This window comes from Lacerta agilis, chromosome Z (assembly GCF_009819535.1).
Source record: "Lacerta agilis isolate rLacAgi1 chromosome Z, rLacAgi1.pri, whole genome shotgun sequence".
Taxonomy (NCBI): Eukaryota; Metazoa; Chordata; class Lepidosauria; order Squamata; family Lacertidae; genus Lacerta; species Lacerta agilis.
Genome location: NC_046331.1, coordinates 20,539,466 through 20,560,948, shown reverse-complemented (window position 1 = coordinate 20,560,948; position 21,483 = coordinate 20,539,466). Strand labels below are relative to the sequence as shown.

At 43.1% G+C, this 21,483-nt stretch overlaps 1 protein-coding gene across 1 annotated transcript; it reads right to left on the bottom strand.

The window, feature by feature from the left end:
- Positions 1-414: 414 nt before the first annotated feature.
- Positions 415-20,022, bottom strand: RLIM (ring finger protein, LIM domain interacting). Its single transcript, XM_033137305.1, has 4 exons — positions 19,890-20,022; positions 8,503-8,694; positions 4,813-4,896; positions 415-2,678 (listed from the first exon to the last, which is right to left on the bottom strand). Exons 2-4 carry the CDS (start codon positions 8,669-8,671, stop codon positions 1,129-1,131), a joined length of 1,803 nt encoding a protein of 600 aa, XP_032993196.1. The 5' UTR covers positions 8,672-8,694; positions 19,890-20,022; the 3' UTR covers positions 415-1,128.
- Between the last annotated feature and the right edge of the window lie 1,461 nt (positions 20,023-21,483).

The following is a 21,483-nucleotide window of genomic DNA, read 5'->3' as shown; positions in this document are numbered from 1 at the left end:
TGTTGCTTGGACCACAACTCCCATCCTCCCCAACTACGGGCCATGAAGATTGGGGATGATGAGAACTGGGCATCCAACAACCTATGGAGGGTTAAAGGTTAACCACCCCAGATGTAATCAATTACTGCTTTGCAGGGTTGGGGCACCGAAGAGGTCTGTATTTTAGGAAGAGGTCCCTGTAGCACCAGGTCTTCAATTTGTGTCTTTTCAGTGGTACCCCTACACCCAAGCAGTGAACTAAGAACACCCCATTTCTTGAACTATCACATTTCTATCTGTTGGGCTGTTTTGGGTGTCATGCTGTGACTTTAATACTGATGGGGGCAGCTCTTTGCTATCTTGCTGACTCTGCAGGGGAGAGTCACACCAATGCATTATTTCTAACCATAATGGTTTTCATTCCAAAGGCATTAGTACAGCAGTGCAATTAAACCTTTATTGGTCTATACAAAAAGCTTTACATTTTTAAAAACAAAAGTGTGTTCATTTATAACAGGCATAAGCAATTAACATATTTCCACAGCAAGATAAATATCCCCATTTAAACTACCAGCTCATTCTATGGCATACCATAGTGTTGGGCGAAAAACAGCTGTACAGTGGGAGGGGGCTAATATTAGTGTTATTTACATTGCCATGTTCAATACCCTATACAAGGAAGGAACTAAATCATTTTTAGGGGTGCAATTTCATTGTTCAGTTTTTGTTTTAATCCACAGTGAAATATGAGCTGTATATGTAGCTGAATGATTCCAGTCATATTCTTCACAGGGAAGAGCAGAATGTTGGCATCTTCAGCATTCACCACTCACTGGGATGGAAGAGGAAAGATGTGAACATTGTTTGTGCTGGAATAAACTGAGAACACAGCAGGTAAGTGTCTTTGGGCAAATGTAGTGGTGTGGTTTTTTTCTCTCATTTGTTTTAACTGATGACAAAAGCCCAGTATTATTTTCAGGACCTTAATCAAGAAGGTTCCCACTAGTGAGGGTTGCTTAAAAAAAATAAATCATTTCGGGAGGATTGTTTTACATTTATACCTACCACACAAAAAGTGGCCACAAAAAGGTGGCTTCTTTGCCCACTGCTAGCTCATCTTGTGCACTCAGCTCAAAGTTCACACCTTGCTTAGACAACACTCTCTCGGTTAGCAGAAGCCAAGACTGCTCGGCGGCAAATTGGGCAGGTAGAGTTTTCCGACAGCCAGCGATCTATGCAGTGCACATGGTACTCATGAGAGCATGGGAGCTTCCTCAGTTTGTTCCCCTCTGTGTATTCTGTAATACAGACACTACAGGTTTTCAGAGCATCACTTTCACCAAAATTTCTCATGGCTAGGTTGTCAATTTGCTCCTTGGTGAGGCCTCTGGGTTGGTCATCGTCCTCTTCATTAAGCAGAAAAAACTGAGCCAGGCTCAGGAATGGGAGAGAGCCACTTTCTTCAAAAGTAACAGAACCCCTGGCATTCCGTCCTTCTCGCCTAGCACTAGCTGTGGAAGCCCCTTCATTACTGCCTTCATATGCCTCTCCTGGTGCAGAAGGATCAGGACCTTCATGACCCGAACCACTACTATTTGCGCTGACACCTCCACCCTGCGGTTCTGCCATTTCTACGTTTGGGGTTGGTGCTGGGCCACCAGGTTCTGCATCACTATCACTGTACATGAAGTAACTGAGCTCACCAAAGCCTGTCATTATCTGCCTTAACATGGTTTGAATGGCAACAGACGTCGTCTCACTCAGGCCTGTATTCAAAATTCTACGGATAGGAATCCTAATGGTACTGACGTAAGTTCTCACTCCTGCCCTTTCTGAGCGTGAAAATGTGCGCCTAAAACCTCCACGCTCACTTTCATATGTCACAGTATTGTTTGGGGTCTGGGATCTTGATCGGGTTCGGTTGGCTATACTGTCTCTCTGCCTGTATTCTCCTGGACGGACTCGTCTCACTTGTAAGTCAAGGACAATAGTTGGAGGCCTCTGTCCAGGGGCTGCAGACTCTGTACTGCCATTTGTTTCTGGAGGAGCTGTTGCCTGAGGAGAGGGTCTTGCTTCAGGAGTTGAAAATAGCACTGTATTTTCACTGGGCACCTCAGATGTAGTTGTATGCTGCCTTATTACCATATGTTGTCTTGTTCTAGAGCTTCCTTCAGCTTCGCTTACTGGGGGAAGGTCAGGTGTTTGAGAAGATATATTATGATGCACCCGACGTGCAGATTCATTCATTGGATTAAGGGGTGACCTACTTCTATCAGTCCTAGCTCGTGTCCTCCGTTGTTCTGGACTTCGGCTTCTTGATCTCCTCAGGCCTCTGTGAGGAGCAACTGCTTCATTTATCACTTCAGGGGGACTAATTTCTGGTCCAGGCTGCCCTACAACAGGAGGAGTCTCAAATCTAGGAGTCTCAGCATCACTTTGGTTATTTTCCAGTTCTTCTCTGCTGGGTGGTTCCACAGGTGGCTCACCCTCAGTTTCAGGATTTGGGTTACCATTATTACGATTGACGTTTATTTCTAAACTGAATCTGAAATCCCCACTGTTTGGGTTAGTCCGGCTCACTGCCCTCCAAGACTGGTTTCCTCTTTGCCCACTTCGTGTTGTATTCCCAGTCTGTCGAACTGAGTTAAGCCAATCTATTATGGAATCGCCATTAGATACATCTTCTGCGGACTCTGCACCTGCAAGACAAGAGCAACTGCCAGAGTTAGGAAATTGGAGAAACTCTGGACTAAACACTTTCCCAACATTGCTATGAGTTAGGGTTTTGAAAACAAGTCTGAGCCACGATACTTTCACATGCATGCATTTACTGTAGGAACCATAATTGTAATTATAAATGCACTCTAAAAGACCCTGTAAGCTCATTGTGTCTCACTAAGTTGATAAGAACAGCAAAGCTGCAGTAAAAATCATTAAGACAGGTTAACTCAATCCAGGGTGCATGAAATTCAAATGTCTATTCAGCAACAGAAACTTTGTCAGGCAGCCATTAAGGTATTAGTTTTGCAAGGGCTAAGCAATATGAAAAGGTACTGTGGTACTTGAAAGCAGTGGTGGTTAATTTCTTTTGGGCTGAGGGCCACACTGGCCTATTAGTCAACTCTCGGGAGCTGCATGCCAAAATGGACATGGAGAAAGTGTAAACATTAACAAAATAATAATAATGACACGATTTTAGAGTCTTATGGAAGTCACAAGACATTTAGTGCACAGAATCATAGGAGGGAACACACAGGAGTGGTTGGGGTTTTAAAAAAAGACAATTAGTTCCCCACCCTCATTCTGCTTCATTCTGGGTACAAAAGGACCTAGGCATTGGCAATCACACATCAATTGGATGCACCTAAAATGGTCATCACCTGTACTTTTATTTATGGCTGAGGCAGCAGATCCAATCTGTGCACCACCTCTTAAGATGAAACACCTACAGCCTGGTCCTATGCACACTTACTTAAAAGCTTTCCCACTAACGCCTGGTTTCAGCGCAACAGCAGGTAGATTATTACCCATGCATAAGCTAAGAATCTTATTTAAACCAGGCCTGCAGTCACTGTATGTCCAATGTTAAGCATGCCAGTGCAGAAGCTAGCTCAGAAAATATATTAGACATGTTTGTTGCCTGGAAAAATCATGTTTGAATCATTACTTCTTTCAACAAGACTTTGCTCCTAGTCAGCATGCTTTGTTCTTTCATTCCATTTATGATTAATTGCTTCTTATAAAACATCTCAGGGATTTAATAATAATGTCATCAACAATAAAATGTTGAGGCTTACAGGCTACGTCCCAGGTATGAAGTCGCATGAGAGGAGAAAGAACAAGTAGCCTTAGTCTGACAAAAGGTAAAGGTCACTAAAATGCTGTTTACAGGGATGTGAACAAATAAACAGATCTATTTTTTTATATATAAAAAACATGCCACAATAAAGCAGCCAATGTTGGCACTAAGTGCAATCCCAGGAGTACAATGATAGAATTTGCTTTATTTGACATGTTGCACATCCCTGGCTTCAGAATTTCTATTCCTCCAATTTCTAACACAATTCTTACAGCAAGAGGTTTTACCTCAGCTGATGCTGTCAGGTGGCTTGTTTTCTTTAAATCAAACCACATGGGCCAATGCACAGTGCTTTGCAAGTGCAAATGATCACTGCACCACATGCAAACTGCAGGGTTTGGCAGGCAGCAATGACCAGCCGATTGGTGATTTTTGCAAATCCCAAATTCAGTGTCAGGTGGGTGTGGCCTGGCCAGAACTATCTTATTGGCCAAATGAGAAAGCGGTCTGACGGGCCCACAGGCTAGAGCAGAGGTTTTTAACCTTTTTGGGTCCATGGCTCCCTTGACCAACCACATTCTTTCTGCAGAACCCCTGTGGGGCTCAGGAGTTCAGTTATGTCACCCCTTGCCTGCAGAGCCAGCAGCCCCTCACCCATCCCTTGTGGAGTGCTCCCTCATCTTCCTCTCCTCTCCTTGTGAGTCCTCTGGGCAGCTGCAGCTGCTGCCCCTGATCTCTAAGCTGCCTCCCTTGCCCCAAAGAGAAGTGCCTCCTCACACTGCTCCACAGGGGCCTGGGAAGCACCCCCTGGCCAGCACCAGAGGCACCATTCACCTGGGGAGCTTGTAGCCAGGGCTGCTGCAACAAACATCTGTGTAAGCCTTTTGAGAGGCAGAGATGTGATAGGGCATCAGAGGAAAGGAGGGAAGAAAAGAGGGACAGAGGCCAGTGTTGCTTGCAGCACCCCTGACCACCATTCAAGGCAACCCAAGGCTAGAGGTTTCTTTTTGCTGCTCTGAATGAATATTACATACCTCTATTGTCTTCCATGTTCTGCTGGGGTGGGCCTTCCTTTATTTGCTGCAGTCTTCTCAGCAACTCTTCTTCAGTAATTTCACCTGCGGAAACAGTTTTCAAGAGGTGTTCCAGATAATCCATGATTTTTATTGAAAATTCTGATGAATCTGATAAGCACAGGTAACAATTTTCCAAATTATCATTATCCTGGGGGGCTTCCAAGGGAAAGAAGGAAAAGAAAAAAGAAAAGAAAAGAAAAGAAAAGAAAAGAAAAGAAAAGAAAAGAAAAGAAAAGAAAAGAAAAGTGGGGGGTGGGGGAATGGCACAGACCAAGAAACAGTAAGCTATCAGAGATGCCACTTGTTTAAAGAGGTATAAGAAGTCAGGTCACATGGAGGCAGTTCTCTAAAATAGGCCTTCTGTTGAAAGAGTATACTTTCTTTGGCACAAAGAGAGATCTGTGACTTCCAGGACTGTGCAGTTCAATGGATCCAGATTATTTAGGGTCTGGGAAGTGCCCACTAGGCAGGTATGTAGCCTGTATGGTATTTGCTTGACAGTTCAGTTCCTAAACTACTGCTAAGCAGTTTGTGTGAGGATTGTGCAAGGACTGAAAGATGAGAGGTAGCACACACCACTACAGATCAATTTTCACATCCAAGGATTCCTTATTTGAAAGCACTCTTTGCTCACATGAGTTAATAGTATAGGAATCAGGTATGCATGCAAAGCCATGAGAAAGACTTGCTGAGACTGTGGCTTTAAGGACACAGCTGTGTTCAACTAAGAACATGAAGAAAATGCTTGCTCCATCACTCCCTCTTAGGAAAGCAAGCAAGCCATGTGTAGACAGGCTGGTTGCTAAGGGAGAGAGATGCCTGCAAAACTAACCCTCACCCACCCTTGCCAGGTAGCTCAGCTGGTTCTGATATCTTTCAGCACCAGGTGAAGACTATCATTTACAACTGATGGGTTTTATTTGGCTTTTAAAATGCTCTTCTGACCATCACCTTCTGTTGTATGTATCTCAATTTTGTTGTATTAATCTTTATTTTAACCACAGCATATCAAAATTTTGTAAAACTACTTTGAAGAACAGTAAATAAAACATGAATTGAGAGATGTCTGTATTGTCTCAGAAAAAAAGCAGTGCACTCATAAGGAAATGAAAAGTGAAAAAATATCCAACTCAATAAAAGTCAGGCATAGTAGTAAGAACAAAAGCAAGCATTCTACTCTACACTGAATAGCTACCTTCAGATGTAACATTAAACTATGGTTTAGTGCTACGTCAACGAGCTACAGGAAGGCAGAACAAAACATGAGACTTGTGGGCTCCCCTTCCCACACCACCTGAAGGAGGGCTTCTGCAGAGACTAGTTTCACTCTGTGAAGAATGTTGGCTTGTTGGATCATATAAACAAGGAATTCCAGCTTACAACAAACTCTAGTTTTTGAAACATGACAGCTTCCAAACAAGGGTTAGGAAGGTGGTTTGTTACACTGGAATGGTTCTTTATAGGACATATGGCAATATTCTTATAAAGTGAAAAAAAATTCCACAGAAGTTCTGCTCCCAACAATACAGGAGGAGGGAAGGCAGCTCACCTGTGTAGTGCTAAACCACACTTTAGCATTATATAAGTCAATGTGGTTGGTATGTAGTAAGATGGCAAGGAGGAAAAGAAAACTACTGGCTCAGATGCTGCATAACCTCGGCATGCCAGAGATTGTTGAAGTGAGACACCACAGCCAAATATTAAAAAAGAGTCAACAGTAGAAGAAGCATTACAGATTGAATCCAAAATGAAGTTCCAAGACTGAGAAGGAAGCGTGAAGAATCAAAGACAGGCAATAGTACATAACAAATAACAAAAAGCGAAATGGAAAAGGAAAAATTAGAACTTGGCAGCAGGGTCTGCACTAAAGGAAAGGAATAACCAGCAACATAAACTGGGTTGGGGGGGGGGGGACTGAAAGAAAAGAGCACGATGGAGTTTACAAAACAGCTCCAAAGGGAACAACATAACAAGAAAAGGGAAATGATATTCAATTTAAATTCAGCTACCAATCACAATTCACAAAGGTGTGCAAAATGAAGTAGTGAGGAGTGACCTGCAATGCTCTGAAATACCTGTTTGAAAGTATATTGACTGAACAGACAATTAAATAAATGGAAGCAGGAGGGAGTATTGTATAATACAGGCCATAATAGGAAGGGAAAGGAATCAGTAAAATTGTTTTTATAACCACGTGGTGAGAACAGTACAGTGGTACCTCTGGTTACGTACTTACCGTGTTTCTCATAAAATAAGACACCGTCTTATATATTTTTTTCCTCAACAAAACACAGTATGGCTTATTTTCAGGGGATGTCTTATTTTAACCGCATTGCATCAGTACGCTGCACAGCCACGCCTCTCCAGGCTGTTTTAATGGGAGGTGCCGCGTCACTATGGCTTATTTTCGGGGAACGGCTTATATTTCGCAAATGCATAGAAATCCTGCTATGGCTTATTTTATGGCCATGTCTTATTTTAGGAGAAACACGGTAATACATTCCAGAGGTCTGTTCTTAACCTGAAACTGTTCTTAACCTGAAGCACCACTTTAGCTAATGGGGCCTCCCGCTGCCGCTGCGCCGCCAGAGCACGATTTCTGTTCTTATCCTGAAGCAAAGTTCATAACCTGAAGCGTTATTTCTGGGTTAGCGGAGTCTGTAACCTGAAGCATATGTAACCTGAGGTACCACTGTAAATCATAAGAGGAGGGAGACATTTATTCTAATGAAGATACCAGAAGTAAAACAATAGAAAGGGTGACCAAGTTAAAAAATTCAAATGCTGAGGGCAAAAAAATGTTTCTAAGACAGGCTAGGGGGAAAGCACTAGAACTTTTTTACCAAATGCTGAATAGCCACAACAAACCTGAGTGGTGATGTGGACTTGTAAGAAATATAAACAGCTGGAAAAATGTCAATAGTGAAAGAATGGATATGCGTTGCACTTGTGTACACAAGCTAACAGTCCAAATTAGCACTGATTTTTAAAAGGTCAGCTTATGGAAAAGAAAAAAGCTAAACAATGCATGCTCATCAAGAAAAAAGAAAAGAAAAGTAGAAGGTAGCTGGTAGGGTCAGGAATTGATGGATCATAACAGTTTTGGTTGACCATCAGTCTGTCAAAAAAAATTGAAGCACGCCAAGCCCACACAAGGATGGGAGATGTGGGCAGTTGCAGGCAGTGATTTTTGCCATAGAAAACTGTCTGGAGAGGACTGCAGTTGTAACAGGTGGTCAGAAGTAGCATCTCTGCCCTGCCACTAACCAGGTTTGCTTCTCATCTGCAGCAGGGCTGGGGGAGTGGGGAGAGGAGCTGCCTTCAGTCCTTTACTAAAGTGAAGCTGATACCTGCACAGTAGTGCTTTCCCCCTTCATTGTGCATTGCTTCTTTGAATTATATCATGGTCAAATGCCACCAAGACAGCTGACCAGCAGGGCCAGCACTAGTTCCTAGAGAACACAATATGCCTTACATGTTGAAAGCAAGAACCCTTCAGAATACCATATGTAATCAATTTTGACATAAACAATTATTTTCAACCCTTGCTTCTGAGTTAAGAGCTAGTAAATTTTGATCACATCTCAGTGGCAGAATTTCCACACCTTAAAAGGATTTTAATAGCATCCAGCGCATGAAGTAACATACCAGGGGTGCCTAGCAAATTGTTATCCCTCATTAGCCTGTAGTCTTCTTCACTCAGATTATTCACGAAGTGATAGAAAGCTTCTTCCCGATCCAGGCGGTCCAGCTGACTCCGGCGCTGTGCTTCAGACTGAGCGACACTTCCTTTATTATTAGAATCTGAGCTTTCCATGTTGATCAAAGTAGGGAAAATGTCTACAAAAAACAAAACAGTCAAATTGTTTGGAGAACCATATAATCCTGGCCCTATATACCAGAAGAGTTAAGTTTTAATCTGTGGGTGCAACATAATTTTATAGAAACATTAAAAAATAACAGATTGAAATAATGGTTAAATAATGGTTCTGTTTCTTAAGTATCTCAAGCTCTTTTTTAAAAAACCCAACCCTAATTACCTAGCCTAGGTCTAGATACTAAGTGGGCTCATAGCAAGTGGGCTGTAAGCACACTTTGACACAGAAACTCGCAGGCCACACACTGCCTTGCTGTGGGGGGAAGCCAAAATTTTATTCCCCCCCCCCCCCAATCTCCGCAAGTGAGGGTTTGGGAAAGAGATGGGAGGACTCTAGGACCTTGTCAGAGCCCTCAGGCCTCCTTTCCAAAGCCCAGCACTTCACTTACCAGCTTTGGGAAGGCAGTGTAAAAGCGGGTGGGGGGTTTCAAATGTTGCTGAAGGCTGCCAAAAAAGGCCCCAAGGAAAACAGTCAGACCATTTTATTCTCCAATAATTTTAACAGGTGGCTACCAATTTTATTGCCCCTTTCTCTTCCTATTTATACAATTTTAGCCTACATTTTGCTGCTGGCTATAATAAGTTTTATTTTATTTTTTTAAAAATGGTGTACATTCTTACTTTTTGTTACCTGCTTTGGCATAATAAATAAAAGAGAATACCATGAAGAACAGTGAAAAAATATGCAAAGGAAGATCTGCATGATTTATAAAGATACAAACATATTTAGTTTTTAGCTCACAGTAAGCAGGGCCCTAACTGTAGTAATCTATTCCATTAGTCAGGGGTGATAAATGGAGGGCTTTCCATTGTCTACCATGACCAGAGGACCATGCTGCCAACCAGAAATCACTTGATATGACACACAGCATTATCATCCAAGCCTAAGCGAATAACTTTTGAGAGAAGTACCATAAAACCATCACAATTCTCCACCAGCTAGGTCACTTAGCTCCCATCAATTTATATTCCTCAGACTAAATTAAAAACACCCACAACCACAAAATTAGCACCTCATAACTGAAAAGATGTTTGAGGGCTTACATGCGGTTTCTGCAAGCAGACTGCTTAGTGGAAAGAGTGTTTTAATATATCCTGCAACCAAATATCCAATCACTTCTTCAAACTACAGCTGCTAGCAGTCTGCTAAATGTGAAACATGCACACACTGGGGGAAAAAATCAGGTTCAAAATAAAGGAAACAGAATAATACAAAATAAAATAAGGGCCAAAGTAGACAATTGTTGGCTCCAAATCTGTGCCCTGAAGTGCAGGGTTGTATGTTTGTTTTCTTCTCCACAAATTGGAGCAGGGGTCTAAAGGGGATCAGGAGCATAACTTGGGGGCTGGGGCTTTAATCCTCTGCCCCCTGCTATTGTCTCCACCACCACCAGAAATTTGATGCAAATGGAAAGTAGTGTCGTTGTCGTCCCCACCCGCTAATGCAAAATGCTCTAGCATGGCCCACCAATCCAAATTGGAGACATAGTTGAGACAAAGGGTTAAAAGCACCCCTAACCCCCCCCAAACAAAACCCCAAACTTGAGTGCATTACCATCACTACTAGATCAGGTGACCATAAATAAAAGTTCTTTGAAACATGCCATGTAATTTTTCATATGAGTTATTTACAGCAAAATTATTGCCTCAGCTATGGCCCATCCACCACCTATGACCCTTTCGGGAAGGGAATAACATGGCCACTGTAATCCAGACTGGATTACTGCAATGCTCTGCTGCAGGGGTTGCTCTTGAAGACAGCTTGGAAACTTCAATTGGTCCAAACAAAATGCAGAAACTAGATTACAACTGGGGTTTCATTTAGATCTCAATACAGCCTCAACAGCTGTATTGGTTGCCAGATCATTTTTGGACCCAATTCAAGGTGTTCATGTTAGTATTTAAAGCCCCAAACAACTCTGGCCCCAAATAGCAATACACACTTTTTCATGTGTTAAGATTGGCAAGATCTTGGTAGTTCTGCCCTCAGAAGCTTGTGTGTTTGTGGCCCAGGAGAGGTCATCATTCTCTGTGTCAAGCCCTAGTTTGTGAAATTCCCCCTATAGAGGCTGGAAATCTGGGTCCTGCTAGGCCTACATATCCATCACACCCAGCAGTTATGGTATGTTTTATGCACACTGTAGAGCAGTCATGATGGATCAGAATGGATGATACTATGTCACAGCTGAAGAAACTGCTTAGAGTCAACTTTTGTGTATATATTTGCTGCTTTCAATAAGGGTCATGAAGACCTTGGCATCGGTTGGAGTGGCTGTAAAAGGAGCCATGGTGCCAACAGAAAAGTTAAGGTATAACGTGTTTCGGCAAACCAGCACTAGATATGTGTCAAAGTTCCTTGCATGAGAACAGCTGATACAGCAGCGGCCCTAGTTGCCCATTTTTCTGCCTCCCGGATACATGGTGGTAATTCATTGTCTATATCTTATGTGGGTCTGCCCACAGGAACAATAAAATTAATGGAAAAACTCAATGGAAAGGTCCAGCCCCCTGGTTCCATTGCTAATCGATATGAAAGGATATAAAATCACTTTGACAGATTGCTTTGTCAATTACTGTATACTTATTAATTCATATGCAAAACATATCCAATTGCCTTATGCTTTAAATATAATATTTTTTCTAATTTTATCCAATTCTATTTTCTAAGTAACGTGTGTTTTGTTTCATTTTATTTTTTTAAGCTTTCTTTATCAATAAAGGAATAATTTAAAGTTACTCTCTGTAGTCTGTGGGTTTTTTTTTATTACTTTGTATGTTTTCCTTCCTGTTCTACTTTATAATGTATTTTAGATTGTTGTAACCTGCCCTTACACTTTAGGGTGAAGGTTGAGTATTAAAATAAAACAACAACAACAACAACAACAACATATTCTTCCCCTAAGGAGTTCATGGTAATGTACATAGTTCCCTCACAACAACCTTGTGAAAGTTGATCAGAGGGAGTGTATTTGACTGGCTAAGTGGGTCCTAAAGAGAATAATGGTTGAGTAAAGATTTGAATCTAATCTTCCCTGGTTTTAGTCCAGGTGTGAGAAGTCTCTATCTGAAACATCTTATCAGTTGTAAAAATCAATAAGGTGTGGGTCTTCTATTTCAGGCAATCAGCAGTGCCACCAAACTCCGTAAGTAAAACCAAAGTGCAATATGTGTGTGGTATCTGTTTTTCAACATTGTGCTATATCATCAGCTAAATATTGTGATATACTAATATATCACAATGTCTGAAATAAGGATGGTGTTATGTAGAGGCATTGGCTGGCTTCATAGTTTTTCTCACATTGTGATTTTTGTGTAGCACACACACACACACAGAAAAAATAGGAGGTGCATGGCCTGTTACCTGCAGATCCTGGATTTCTGTACCAAGCCAGAAGTAAATACAAAAATGACAAGCAAACAAATGCCTATGTAAGTCATTGGTGGCATAGCAGTGACAGAAAACAATTTTCCTGTTTGTCACCTGGACAACATTCTTATCCCACATACCGGTAATTAGGGAAGTTGCTCTTTCCAAGCCTGTGGTTTAGAATGAGTAAGTAAGCGATTAAAGGTATCTGAGGAGTGAACTTCTTCACAGAGCCCAAATCTCCTTTCCTACACACACTCACATAGAAGAGTGAGGCACAACTGCCCTACAAACTATTTTATTACAGAATATCTAACATGCAAAACTGAGAAGCAGTAAGAGTGCAGTACATATTTTTCCCTTGGAAGCTGGGGGAATCTCTTTATTGGAGGTTTATAGGCAGAGGTTGGATGGCCATCTTTCATGGATGCTGTAGTTGAGATTCCTGCATTGCAGGGGGTAGTACTAGATGACCCTTGGAGTCCCTTCCAACTTCACGGTTCTATGATTCTATTATCATGGTCACAAGAGCTTGAGCCAAAGCTCAAAGTCCACTTGCTTCCAGGGATGCACTAAAAATCTGAATCATTACTCTACACAGCTACCGGTCTATATACCAATCAACTTCCTTTTCACCCCAAGGCTCTTCTGGGAGCACACAGAGGCCTAGAAGAACTCTTGTCAAAAACAGTGATGAGCAGAGAGCTGTGGATTGCAGCCAACTATGCCCATCTGTGAGAGCAATCAGGCTGGGGTGTTATCAAGCCTATATTTGGGTCTATGGCTTTTTCTTGATTTTATTTAGGCAGCTGACATATATGGTGCAAGGAAAGTAATAACAAGGAAAGTAATAACACAACTAGGAAAGAGAAGTTGGAATATTAATTACAATTTTTATATACCTGTGTGACCCATGTAACCTGTGTGTGATGCATCTTGTTGGAAAGTTTTTGTTTTTTTAAGCTTGGTTATAAACCTATGGAAATGAAGAGTCCACCAAAGCTTGCGCCATAATAAGCGTCTTAGTTTTTAAGGTGCCACAGGCTTTTATTTTACCTAGCAATGAAACCAACACTAATGGAACAGCATTGTTGGCCAGCAAGAACTTCAGCATATACTTAAGTGGAAGTGTTCCCAAAGGAACAGGGAACACTTCCACTTAATTGGATTCTTGACACTATCCAAGTTCCTGTCACTACCCTCCCAATCTCCCTCAATTTAATATCAAATGGTAAAGCTCAAAAGAAAAATATATATCAAAGCTGTTTACAACACATTAAAACATCAAATAAAACAATCCAGAAAAAAACAAATTCAAGCTTCACTGAAAATATTTCAGATCTTTCTCTAGGTGACATTTTGCTTTCCCTGTATTGATTTACCTACTTAATTTATATCACTGCCCCATAGCAGAAGTGATATGGGAAGCCAGTGTGGTGCAGTGTTAGAATGCTGGACTAGGACCTGGGAGACCAGGGTTCAAATGTCCACTCAGTCATGAAGCTCACTGGATGACCTTAGGCCAGGCACAGCCTTTTAACCTGCCTCACAGGGTGAAGTTCTTCTGCTTACCTGCTTAAGAATGCTGGAGAGGCTATCCAGATGGAGATGTCAGTTGCCAACCTGGCATCCAGAGATCTCCACATGGTCACAACTGGGCCCACACCAGTAGCAAAATGTACCTGGTGCCTGGCTAATTTCTAACACTGTCTTGGGGTCATGGGTTCGAGCCCTATGTTGGGTTAAAGATTCCTGCACTGCAGGAGGTTAGCTTAAGTGATCCTCGTGGATCCCTTCCAATGCTACAAATCTCTGATATTACCATATTTATAAAGCATTTTATACTATTCAATACGTTGGCCATCATGAATTATAAAAATTATCTGATATCATAGACATAATTATGACTACATAAAGGAATTGTCAAATTCAACTTCTTTGAATTTGAGAAGCAATTTAAAATGCAATACTTTTTTTCAGCAAGACGGGAGAGTCAAGTGAAACTTGACACTCGATTCCTGGAAATACAGGTTGCAGTGTCCAGAACAAGCAGTACCAGCTTCCACTTTATAATACCTAACTGCGAGGTCACAACAGGATCTTTAAGCACAATATTTAAGTCTCTACAAATCACAAGGCCTTCTCTCCAACATAATTATTTAAAAATTCATTTCCCGCTTTTCACCATGGTGGACTCAAAACGTCTTAGAACAATTAAAAAGACAAAATTTTAAACAAATTAAACTTCCAAAATTTTAAACCTCAATAATTTAAAATGTCAAAACAATGCATTATGTAAAACAAACAGCAACAGTGCAAGAACACAAAGTGCAGAAATAGTTTTGCCATTTATTCTGCTTATATGAAACCAAACAGAAAGTTCTCTCAGAGTACAGGATTATATTAAAGACAGCATTCTCAAACACTGGCTGAAAAATTTCACCACTATAAATGTTTCAGGAAAGCAGAGATCTTACAATTCTCACGAAACTCAAAGATCTCTGAAGACTAGGTTCAAATGGCAGTGACACTGACCTGTTGTTTTCCCTTACCACCAATTTTACTCCCACAATGGTCAAGTACCCTCTGGAGAGGAACAGTGGCAACCAAGCCCATCCTAAATGTGTCACCCTCACATGAATGCCAATGAATACTCAGACATCAAATCAGAATCAATGCCCAAAGAACGACATTCCATAAGTAAGATCATGCTAGACAATATGTAGTATCAGACCCTCTTAATACAATCTTGTCAACAACTGAATACACACATTACATTAATCAATGTCTACTGTTACGTTTGTACCTTTGCTAAACATCATTACAGTGGTACCTCTGGATGTGAACGGGATCCGTTCCAGAGCCCCATTAGCATCATGAGCATTCCACAACCTGCAGCACTGCTTCTGCGCACGTGCGGATTGCGATTCGGTGCTTCTGCGCATGACATCATTTGACGCGTCTGCGCAAACCGCCGAACCCGGAAGTAACCCGTTCCTGTATTTCTGGGTTCGGCACATTCGTAATCCATGCCATTCGCAACCCGCATCGAATGCAGCACAAGGTACAACTGTAATGCTAACCAGGGTTTGAAACTGGATTGCAGAAGCCGATTAATGCTACATTAAGAAAAATTGGGGTGGCAGGGAGAGAGATGGCCTGCTTATCTCTTAAGCACAAAGCTACAAGTGATGCAACCCCTCACCTCAGAATTTACAGGAACCACTCAAAGCCTGGAGGAACAGCAAAAAGAAAAAATGCATATAAAACACTAGAACTACACTGCACTTTTAGTAGAAACTGTAGCAGCTGAAACAAGCTGGACAGGGAAAAGACAGCAAGTATTAACTGCGAGAGGAACTGACAGTTGTACACTTCACTTGCCTAAAGCAGTTTTAACTCATTCCAGAGGCACCTCCCCACTTGTGCCAACGCCATTATTCCCTGGCCCATTCCTTTCACCACAACTTTCACAGTTCTCCATGCATGAGGGGCAGAACTTCTGCAGCAAGGGCCATTTTCAACCGTATGATTTAGAATCAACCCATGATGAGCCTTCTTGCTGTCAAATGCCCAACCTCCAGTGAATAGAGGGCTGTGGGAGCAGTAACACGAGGAAGACTTAGGCAGTGGATCTCTAAACTTCCCTTCCAACACAAGGGTAATAGGGTTTACTAGTAAATGCTCAGCTGCTACAGCTGTAGGATTTACATCTACAAAGTCTCACATACATATTGACAGTTTACAGAGCAGCACTTGAGTCCAGTTGTGGGTGAGAAAGGTCATTTCCACACACACATACCCCCACCACAGAAAAGGGAAATCCCTACTTGTACATGTAGGGTCACTTCAAGAGGATCAAGCCATTGTGCTTTTAGGCAACATAATTAGTATTACAATCTCACTGCCTCACTATAATAAATCTACCATTTAGGATTGTTTTTGATCCACACAGTCTAGTACTGTAAAGGTATCCTGATAAACACAAAATTTGCAAGGCCATGTCTAGCTCACTTAAAAAATAATAATACATAAATTGTGAATGTAGAGGCATCAGTTTCAGTTAAGTATTCCAATATGGGTTCCTAGAAAGGAACAACCCACCTCTGTAAACCTACTCCTTTACATAAGCATACTAGTAAAATTTGCCACCAAGATTAGGTTATTGAGACTTGCAGTTTTTAGATTAAATATTAAGCAGGAAACATTTTAGAAAGACCCTAGCAGCAAAAAACCCCATGCATATCATTTTCTGACCACACAATACACAAAATAAGAGGACAATTCTTCTCTAACCTGGACAGTCAAATCACACAAATATATCCCAGAGTTTTTATAACTACTCCAAATTAAACACTGGCATTCTTGGCATTAATTTTTTTCTGAGCTTGGCAGGAAGTGAGACACAGTACAGTGGTACCTCTGGATACGAACGCTTCTGGTTGCACATGCATTGGGTTACAAGCTGCGCTAACCCAGAAGTAGTTGCTCCTGGATGCCAACTTTGCCCCGGGATGTGAGCAGAAATTGTGTGTCGGAGGTGCGCGCACAGCAGGAGACACGCTTTTGCTAATGGCTCCTCATGTTAAGAACAGTTTCAGGATAAGATCGAACCTCATGAGGTACAATGACACCTCTAGAGAGAAATAAAGCTTAATAGTTATTAGTCAGTAAACAACTGGTTACTCCCCAATCACGGCAAACAAATATACATAGACACCCTTACAGTAATCTCTCTTTCATTCCCATTTGTTTTTACTCATACCTGAAAACCTGGACAGCTCCTGTTAGTCAGTGTAGACAATACTGAACTAGATGTACCAATGGTCTGATTCAGTATGAGGCAGTTTCCTATGTTCCTGACTTTTAAGATACTGGAAAGTCTCCTCCCCTCCAACAATTTTGCCCAGTCTGCCTGCCCCTTATCCTTGAAGGTTCCTCCCACAAGCAATGTCAATTCACCCCCTCTTTAAATCCCACCACTCCTATGAAGGCTTTTAGCTCAAGCCTTTATTCCACATCCCCAAATGGAATAATATTATGTTAAGGAGCAAATGTGTGCAAATACAGGTGTTATTCTTACCTTCCCTGGTTGTCTATTCCCTCAGTTTAGATGGCAGGATGTTTTGGGCAGGGTCTGAGATCCAACTTTTTTGCCTTCATTTGCTTGTGTACGGTATAATACACAATGATGCCATCACGTAACAGCTTTCTTAAATCTTGGATTGGACTTTAATATTGACTATTGAAGAATTTTACTTTAAAGGTTAAAAAAAGGTAAAGGACACCTGGATGGTTAAGTTCAGTCAAAGGCGACTATGGGGTTGCAGCACTCATCTCCCTTTCAGGCCAAGGGAGCCAGTGTTTGTCCACAGACAGCTTTCAGGGCTATGTAGCCAGCGTGACTAAAACGTTTCTGGCGCAATGGAACACTGTGATGGAAACCACAGTGCACAGAAACACTGTCTACCTCCCTGCCACAGCAGTACCTATTTATCTACTTGAACTGGCGTGCTTTTGAACTGCTAGGTTGGCAGCAGCTGGGACAGAGCAACGGGAGCTCACCCCATGGCGGGGATTCAAACCACCAACTTTCTGATCGGCAAGCCCCAGACACTCAGTGGTTTAGACCACAGCGCCACCCACATCCCTTATTTACTTTAATACTGCTCTGATCATCAGTTGAAGCCAGTTGCACTTTCTTCTCCATGCCAACATTTGGAAAACAGCTTCTTTACATTACCTGTACCAAGAACATAATTAGCACAGTAGATAAGGCAAATAAAGAAGACACCTCAGGCCAACAAGATAACTGTCATGGACCCACTCTGCACATCATGAAGTAATCTAACCCCTAGTTTTAACTTAGTTCCAGTTAGTATCAGGTAAAGATTGTCTGAAGTTCATCAATATAATTATAAGTAAAAATCCAAATATTCTGATACAATGACTTGAACTTTATGATAAACAAAGCTCAAATTAAAAGTCAAAGGATTTTGTTTTAATTGTCCCTATTTTACAAGCTGCATGGTTTATGTTGATCCACCCCAGCCCGCCACAATATCACCTGCCAAAGGCAGTAAAAGGTACTCTGTAACTGAAACAAAATAAAAAAAAAAAAAATCCTTCCAGTAGCACCTTAGAGACCAACTAAGTTTGTTCTTGGTAATCGGCGTTCTGTAACTGAAGTTAGAGTACTGTATAAAACCTCAGAAAGTGAAAACAAACATAGTGTTTTGCCCTTCCTGACAGAATCACCCAATAAGCACGTTGAGATTTACTCCAGAGAGAGACTAATGAGAAATTAAGACATCTCTAGCACAGAAAAAGTAGGGCCAGATTTCTGGGAGTAAGAACATCAATGAAGCACTAATTCTGGGTGTGATTTCCCCGCCAGGACTATGAGGTTCAGTGAACAGCAATGACAAGAGGAGGTGTAATGATATAGCAGCTAACCTCAGCGATACCCTACTTGAAACTCTGTCTAAGTATTTAACTTGGGCTACCAACCTAAGATGGGATGCGGGTGGCGCTGTGGTCTAAACCACTGAGCCTAGGGTTGCAGATCAAAAGGTCGGCGGTTCGAATCCCTGCGACGGGGTGAGCTCCCATTGCTTGGTCCCTTGCTCCTGCCAACCTTGCAGTTCGAAAGCACGTCAAAATGCAAGTAGATAAATAGGTACTGCTCTGGCGGGAAGGTAAACGGCCTTTCCATGCACTGCTCTAGTTCACCAGAAGCGACTTAGTCATGCTGGCCATATGACCTGGAAGCTGTACCCCGGCTCCCTTGGCCAGTAATGTGAGATGAGCGCCGCAACCCCAGAGTCGTCTGTGACTGGACCTAACGGTCAGGGGTCCCTTTACCTTTTACCAACCTAAGAACTCACTTTCTTTCCCAGCAGCAAAAATAAATAAATAAAAATAAATGGGTCTTTCATTGTATGCCCCCTTCCCTAAAAAGGAAGATCAGGCTACTGACTATGCATTTTGTACATGGGGGAGTGTAGCGTGTCCAGGCAGGGCTGACAAGGGACTCCTGCCTGGCTGAGACCCTTGGGAGCTGCTGCCAGTCAGCGTAGACAATACAGTTCAGTAAACAACTAGTTACTCCCCAATCAACGCAAGCATATTATGAAATATATCTTCCTCATTTCTAACCAAGGTACCTTCACAGCCATCCTTCTGTCATTCACATTTGTTTTTACCCATACCTGAAATCCCGGAGAGCTGCTGCCAGCCAGTGCTGCCAGCAATGCGCTACATGGACCGAAGACCGGATCACTGGCTCGTCAGTACAGCATGAGACTCTTAATCCGGAGGTCGTGGGTTTGAGCCCCACGTTGGGTGAAAGATTCCTGCATTGCAGGGGACTGGGCTAGATGGCCCTCATGACCCACTTCGAAGTCTACAATTCTAGGAGTCGGTATACGACAGCATTCCTATGTCCCTAAAGGAAAACCCCCACCCTGGGCAAGCCAGCAAGGCCCACCGGTGACAGCGGACCTCAGCCAGGGCGAGATCTTAGGCAGGCCCCTGAAAGAAACCGAGCAGCTCACACGGGTGGGTGAATAGGCGGCGGCTGAAAGGGCCGGCAGGGGCTCCGGTCCCCCTCTTCACAGCCTACCCGCTGCCTAGCCCCGACGACACGGCTCCGGCTGCCGTGTTCCCCGCCCGCTCCGGCGAGAAGCGGTGCGGCTGTGGAAAGACCACCGTTGTCAAGCCAGGCTTGACCGGCTCTCCGCGGCCAGACCGGTGAGCCCGCCAGGGCGCCCGCTCGGCTCGGTCACTCACCGCCTCCCTCCTCTTCCAGCTCGTCCGCCGCCCTTCCGGGGTCTCCGTCCGGCGCTCAGCCCCGCAGCGGCCTGAAGCTCAGGTCCGTCACGTCCCGTTCCCCTTCTTCTTGTTGTTGTTCCTCCTCCTCGTCGTCGTCGCGAAAGCCCCGGCAGCGTCTGGCGCCCGACCCCCGACCCCTCCTCCTCCTCCTTCTTCTTCTCCCTTTCCTCTCCCGTCGCTCACTCAGGCGGCCATCTTCCTCTCCATTGTTACTAAGGAACTTGGGGGCCGGAAACGGTGCGCTTCGGCGGGGGAGGGAGGAGGAGGAGTAGACTCCGTTGGCTTTTAACGGCGCGCGCAACAGAGGAAGTGGCGCACTTCCCCCGCCCTTCACCTCAGCACACCTCAGATCCTCTCCAGCGAGCGCATGCGCCTCTTCAGCGTGATGTGTAAGAGGCCGAAGGGACCGAGCATAGAGTCGGGAAGACTGGAAGGGAGGGAGCGTCTTTGAGGCGTCCATTTTTAATAGGAGCCAAACCAATTAAAGAGAAATTGGGGGGGGGGGAGATTCCGTAATTATAATCTTTTTTAGTTGGGGAATTTTTGAGAGAGGGAGTAAGCAAAACAGCTCGTAGCATACTTTTGAGAATGCCTGCGTTTCTGTATAGAGTGGCTCCAGAATGTAGCCCGCGGCAGTGTAAGGTTAAATTCCCTTCCCGAAGGAGATTATCAACCAGTGCTTGGGCTGTACCATGTCAGAGTATAGGTGGCCCCTCACACGATGGAATGCTCCTCCAGTTAAAAGAATAATAACCCTAGTATTCCCCACCCCACGTAGAAAAGTAATATGTGGGGCGAGAAATGTTGCCTTCCATGCTGATGTCTCAATATACAGGGCTACGTGTTGCTTTAAAAAGGGAAATAAGCAGAATTCTTCCAAGCTCGCTGTGCGGCTTCCTAATCAACGCACGTGGTTCTTGCTAGCCAGGTGTTATACAAAAATCCATTTATCCAAACACTATGAATTAGTACCCAAACCCATGCTGCACACACTGCAGATTCAGATATCCCAACAACCAGATCTGTGTGTAGTACTGTGGATAAGCAGCTTTCAATAAGCCTGCCTTTTTGTGTTTTACTGGTCCACGGCAGCCGTTTTTCCAGAGGGGGAGGAAAGGGAAGATACTAGACAAATAAGGAGCATTTTTCCTTTCTTGTTTGCTTTTTGAAAGGTATTAGAGGAATTTGCAGGGTTTTCTCAGGGCTGGTCCCCCACCCTCATTTTGGAGTAAAGATTCTGTGGTCAGGAACGCGTTAGAAATTTTTCCTATAGGAGTCAATGGAAATTGTAGACTTATGCGAATGCTCGCCTAACAAAACGATTTCTTGAGAACGCACTGTGTCTGAACACAGTACCTGTATGTACAAATAGCACACAGGCTACATCTGTCACGCATGGCTGTCAACTTTTCCTTTTTTGCGGGAAATTCCCTTATTCCAGCGCCGTTTCCCAATGCAAAAAAAAAAGGAAGGTTGACTGCTCTGCATCTGTGTTGTAAGGGTATAATACCACAAGGCACAGGGGTGGGGAGCAAGGGATCTTCACATGCCA